The sequence below is a fragment of the Ochotona princeps genome, chromosome 2, assembly GCF_030435755.1.
Source record: "Ochotona princeps isolate mOchPri1 chromosome 2, mOchPri1.hap1, whole genome shotgun sequence".
Lineage (NCBI taxonomy): Eukaryota > Metazoa > Chordata > Mammalia > Lagomorpha > Ochotonidae > Ochotona > Ochotona princeps.
This window is the reverse complement of record NC_080833.1, coordinates 160,356,713-160,362,712: the sequence shown is the minus strand read 5'-3', so window position 1 is coordinate 160,362,712 and position 6,000 is coordinate 160,356,713. Positions and strand designations below refer to the sequence as shown.

General features: G+C 50.6%; 1 protein-coding gene across 5 annotated transcripts in view; it reads right to left on the bottom strand.

The window, feature by feature from the left end:
* Positions 1–1,433: 1,433 nt before the first annotated feature.
* ZBTB37 (zinc finger and BTB domain containing 37) overlaps positions 1,434–6,000 on the bottom strand; it is a 29,147-nt gene continuing 24,580 nt past the window's right edge. For 4 of the 5 annotated variants that reach the window (XM_058660688.1, XM_058660689.1, XM_004596282.2 and 1 more), the window contains one exon: positions 1,434–2,346. In XM_058660688.1, coding sequence (XP_058516671.1) covers positions 1,858–2,346 — 489 coding nt within the window. In that variant the 3' untranslated portion in view covers positions 1,434–1,857. The remainder of the gene's footprint in view (positions 2,347–6,000) is intronic. The other variant, XR_009244953.1, reaches the window with a different exon arrangement.

Below are 6,000 nucleotides of genomic sequence, written 5' to 3'. Positions count from 1 at the left end.
GAGAGAGAGAGACCCCAGTAGATGCATCCTGAAGATGAAGGCAGATCCAACGAACCGTCAGGGCAAGTCCCTGCCAAGTGCCAGCACCTGCGGATTCCTATAGAAGACACATCGATGCTTTCCAGAAGAGGACAGAATCTTTCTCTCTGGACAGGCTGCAGGTGCACACGTACAAGGGTCAGACTGCGGAGCAGCTACCCTTTGCATTCAGACTTTTTATCGTCAAAGAAATTTCGCGCTTTTCTACCACCTTTGCACACGTCGTAAAGCACTCTCAGGAAGGACCACACAACCACGTTCTCAGATCAGCCCTGTCCCCTCTCAAACCCACGATAAAATCATCCACGCCTTTGCAGCCACACAACTTAAGCCATTACAAAGATGCTGAGAGGCTGCAGGCTTTCCTGTTCGCACTATGAGTCATCAGCGTCTACTGGCTGCACCCTTCAACACCCCTCCTCCTCACGATGAATGCAACTAAAGCTCCACGTTAAGTTCTTCGTGTTAAGAATCTCAGAAATATCTTGAATTATTACAAAGGTCCCTTGAAGTTTTAAAAAAACCTTAGGAATGATTAAATAACTAAACGTGATCAAAATTGATCCCTTGATTATTTATTGCAACAAGATTGTGCATGTTTCCTGGTGGTAAGTGCCCTGTCGTGTATTATTAAAAATCAAAGCTCTTGGAGTCATCAGCAATGTGCTGATGGTTGGTTTATGAATTACCAGGTTTGAAACCCAAAACATAGATTTAAGTGAGGTTTTCCTGTTGGACTCAAAATACAAATTATTATGTAAGTAGAAGGAAACTGAATTGTGGCTGCAGCAAGAACCATGATGCTGCTTTTTTTAACCACAATATTCCATGAAAAATATGTTTTAAAGTTCATATAAAAGTTATCAAATAGGGAGACCTGTGGATTTAAAAATACAATCCAGGCTCGCTTCACTGGAAAGTGACCTTTTGTGATGTACAATATTGCTGTTACATGATACAGGAGCCAAGGCGGCTAGATGAGACTTTGGTACTCAGCCTAACCCATTAGTTAATCGTAACTACAGCTAAGTCCCAACACCAGAGGATGCAATGCTACAGCTACACCAGTCAGCAAGCTGCAGCTCGGCTCTGTGCTGTGGGACACTGAAAGCACTCCACATCCCATCCCCGAATGTAGCAGGACCTACTGCCGACACTTTGTGGCTCACTTCACTTCCGGATGCCTAAAGTGCCTTTTGGGTGTTGCTGCCTGCTCAACACTGCTCTAAGACGGTTATCTACATGAAACAGGCAAAGCCCGACATGCCTAGTCAGGGCAAACACAAAGGCAGACCCTGAACAATCACCAGCAATTGTTCTTTCTGTTGAAATACGAAAACGCAGTCTGGCAGGGAAGGAAGAGGAGAAACCGCTCCTCACCCCGGGACTGCCGCCTCCTCTCTGTGGTTGGCTGCTTCTGCCAGCCAAGGCTCCTGCTGCATTTTCAGGTCTGGGCCACTGCAGCCACCAGGATGATATGGACCAAGTACAGTATTCAAACGTGACTGGGAAGTAAATGACTATTTATCACTGTTTCATTAAAAAAAACTCCTGTCTTATAAAGTTAACAAACCAAGGCTGTTGATCCCTGAATTAGAAGTTAAACTTGCTTGATTATTTTCCGAAGTGTGAGGTGGGAGGAGGAGGGGAAGAGCCTTTCGTGTTCCATGCACGTGGCTGGCCACCTAGTCTGGCAACATCTCCGGAGCATCTTCAGGTCGAGTGCTGTGGCATTTTGTGATCCAAGTACCAGCCCAGGCCCTGATGCGGGCTGCTTACGGCCCACGGGGGGAGGGCCTGCCCTCCCCCCTCGCTCGTTCAGTCAGGCCCAGTGGTGGACACAGAGCCCTGGGCAGTTTCCCCAGAAGCCACCGTCTCTTCCTGTGAAGGCGACTCTTCCTCGGCTTGCCCTCGAGATGTGACAGTTGTTTCAGGGGAGATGCTGTGAGGCCCCTCCAAGGGGATACAGCCAGGGTGGTTTTTGCGAAAGTGCTGATTCAAGATGGCCTGGAAGGGAAAGCTTTTGCCGCACACGTGACAGTGGAAGGGCTTGTTGCCCGTGTGTTTGCGGATGTGGTACTCCAGCTGGTCTTTGCGCGTGTACTTCTTGCCACACATGCGGCAGACGAACGGGGTGATGCCCATGTGGAGGCGCATGTGGCGGTCCAGGCTCCCCTTCTGGTTGAAAGATTTGGCACAGTAGATGCAAGTGAGTCGGGGGTTATACCGGAACCATCGCTCGGACACTTCCTGTTCTCGGAGATACTCCACATAACCACTTACCCCCATCACTGCTGACTCTTCTACCTGTGCCAGGGGAGCCGAAGGAGCAACACAGAATACATACGGTTAAGCAAACATCTGTACTAAAAGCAGGGAGATCTATTCCTACCTGTCACAAAGGTAACGTGCTTGTTTTTAATGGAGAACCAAATAGGAAGTTAATTACTACCAAAAACCAGAGATATTAATGTAACTTACAATAATCTGAGGACACTGCAGCATTGTGGCAAAGCGGGTAGGCAACCAGCTATGTCGGCATCCCATATGGGTGCCTGTTTGAATCCTGTCTGTTCCACTTCCGATCCTGCTTGTTGTTAAGGTGCCTGGGAACACAGCAGAGGTGGCCTGAGGGCTTGGGCTCCGGCGACAGCACAGGACACTTGCAAGGAGCTCCTGGCTCCTGACCTGAGCCTGGCCCAGCCCCAGTCACGGTGGTCACTTGAAGTGAACCTGTGGATGGAAGATCTCCCTCTCCCCCTCTCTCCCTTTAACTCTGCCTTTCAAATAAACAAATCTTTAAAAAAAAAATCCTAGACCCCGTATCTGAGGGGAAAAAAACAAAGAAAAACAATCTGAGGACATTGTACTCTATTACCACAAACAACGAACACAGTCTAGCTACTTCAGCTGACGCAAGCCAGGCAGGAGTGGCACTGTGGCTTGAGTCATAGCCTGTGACGCAGGCACTGGGACCGAGCGCCCCTTCAATGTCTGGCTGCTCCACCTGCTGCTCCTGCTAAGGAGCTGGGAAAGCAGCAGAGACTGCGGCCTCAGTACACGGGAGACCTGAAAGAGGGTCTCTGGCTCCGGCGCTGGCCCAGCTGTGCTTGTTGCAGCTTTGAGGAAAGCACAAGCAAATGGAAGATGGAAGATCTTTCTCTATCAGTGTGTCTTCTCTCTCCGCAACTATGCCTTTCAAACAAAGAAATCTAAAAAGACAAACAAAAACGCGCAGCCTCTGCTGAAGTACCATCTCACAGAGTCTGTGCCTGCCCCCACAACCTTGCAGGCAAGTGCATAAGCCATGCTGGGCCACTGGAGCCTCCTGGGACGATGGAAATGTTCAAGAAGTTGTGTCACCCACGGCTACTGGGCATTTCTAACATAGCTGGTGCCATGGAGATGAAGAACCTACGTGTTTTCTGCTTTCGTGATTTCTGCCTTACTTGCTTGGCTAGGGGCTGTGTGACCCCCAGGCCTGACAGTCTACACCTGGCAGCCCACGTAGGCAGAGCACTCCTCAGGAAGGAGGCCCTGGTGTCAGATAAGACCCACTGCCCTACAGCCATCAAACCTCCCAAGAGAAGCCTGCCAACTTGCTCTTTTGGAAAGTTAACAGTTAAACTGACCAATCATGACTGCATAATTGTATGGAACTCGCCTGAAACTGTACAAGAGCCCTGTGCTCTTCAACCGCGGCCCTTCCTCTCTGCCCTGCTGCTCCTGCTGCAGCCTCGGCTGAAGCTGCCCCTCCCCCGCCCAGCCCTGCTCCATGATTTTCTGGGGATTTCAAAATCCGGCACAACAGAGAAAGTGAATTTTTAATTTGGATTGTTTTAAATTAAGTAACAGTTAAATTTCAGTAGCCATACTGACATGTGGCTAACAGTTGCTCAATCAGATGGCTTGGAACACATAATGACAGCCCGAGTAACAATTATATTTATTGGGACCGGTTCTGTGATACAGTGGATAAAATGGCTGCCTGCAGTGGTGGCATGACACACAGGCGTCGTTTGAGTCCCACTTCGGATCCAATTCCCTGCTAATGTGCCTGGGAAAGCAGTGGAGGACAGCCCAATTGGCTGCCCCCGAACCCAAGTGGGAACTATGGAATAAGCTCCTGGCTCCCACTAGACTACCATGCCAGACACCCCACAAAAAAAGACTTAAAAATGGAATTAGGGGCCCGGCGCAATAGCGTACTGGTTGGAGCCCTCGCCTTGCACGCACCTGGATCCCATATGGGCACCGGTTCTAATCCCGGCAGCTCCACTTCCCATCCAGCCCCCCGCTTGTGGCCTGGGAAAGCAGTCAAGGACAGCCCAAAGCCTTGGGACCCTGCACCGGTGTGGGAGACCCGGGGCAGCTCCTGTCTCCTGGCTTTGGATTGGCACAGCACTGGCCATTGCGCTCACTTGGGGAGTGAACCATTGGACGGAAGATATTCCTCTGTCTCTCCTCCTCTCTGTATATCTGATTTTCCAATAAAAATAAATAAATCTTTACAAAAAATGGAATTAGACAATGATGTTAATTTTCTGTAGACCAGGTCTGCCACGTGGGCGCAGGGGCCCGAGTCCTCAGGCGACCCTCCACTGGTTTCCCTAGCGTATCAGCGGGGAAGTAGAGAAACAGCCAGGATTCCAACCAGTTCCCATATGGAATGTTGACACCGCAGGTAGTTCTATCCACAACACAGATGAAGTCTCTTCATATTCCTCCTCCCTCCCAGCTTTCTTACAGGTGTGGACCCAGGTCCCTGTCCTGCTGCCTGGAGGGCGTGGCTTAAGCCTAACCTTCCCCTTGGCCTGAGGCATAGCCTTCAGGCCTACACCGGGAGTGTGACCTCCAACATGGCTAGAAGGTCAAGGGAAGTACACCTGGAACATGACCTCTGACATGATCGGAAGATCTAGGGAGATAGACATGTCACACAGCCAATTACAGCGTCTTTGGTGGGCGCGGGGTCTGCCGGAAGTTTCCCTCCTGCCCTCCCCTTCCTTATCCTTTATAACCTGTAACCTGTGCCTAATGAAGTGGATACTCCTCTCCAGCTTCTCTCTAGTGCTTCTTGTGGCCGAAGGCCACCATCTGCCTCGCCCTCGGTGACCTCAGGGTTTGCTGGCAGGTCTAAACCCCGAGAACTGGTGCTTGAACAGGGAGAGCAGAACTTCAAAACTTTGGGACTTCAGGACCTCAGGTAAAATTGGATGAGCCCCCAGCCTCAGCTTGTGGGCTGAGATTTTGTGCCCTGATCAGTGGGCTCTGCCTTTTCTGCCCTAATCAGTGGGCTCTGAATTTTCTGCCCTAATCAGTGGGCTCTGCCTTTTCCGCCCTAATCAGTGGGCTCTGCCTTTTCCGCCCTAATCAGTGAGTGGGCTCTGCATTTTCTGCCCTAATCAGTGGGCTCTGCCTTTTCTGCCCTGACCAGTGGGCTCTGCATTTTCCGCCCTAATCAGTGGGCTCTGCCTTTTCCGCCCTAATCAGTGGGCTCTGCCTTTTCCGCCCTAATCAGTGAGTGGGCTCTGCATTTTCTGCCCTAATCAGTGGGCTCTGCGTTTTCCGCCCTAACCAGTGGGCTCTGAGTTTTCCGCCCTAACCAGTGGGCTCTGAATTTTCTGTCCTAATCGGTGGCTCTGCATTTTCTGCCCTAATCAGTGGGCTATGCATTTTCCGCCCTAATCAGTGGGCTCTGCGTTTTCCGCCCTAACCAGTGGGCTCTGAATTTTCCGCCTAACCAGTGGGCGCTGAGATTTAACCAAGCCAAAGGTAAAAATCTCAAGAGCACAAACGGGGGTTGGGGGTGCTCGCCTCTGGGCTTGGTTTCTGTGTCAGACGATGTTTGCCTTTTGTGGAGCCCCCAGAGTGGGTGCTGTCTGCTTGTATGTGGCCATGAGGCATAGGAATTGCAGAGTCTTGGAATCAGGAGTGCAGAGTCAATCTGCCTATTTTGAG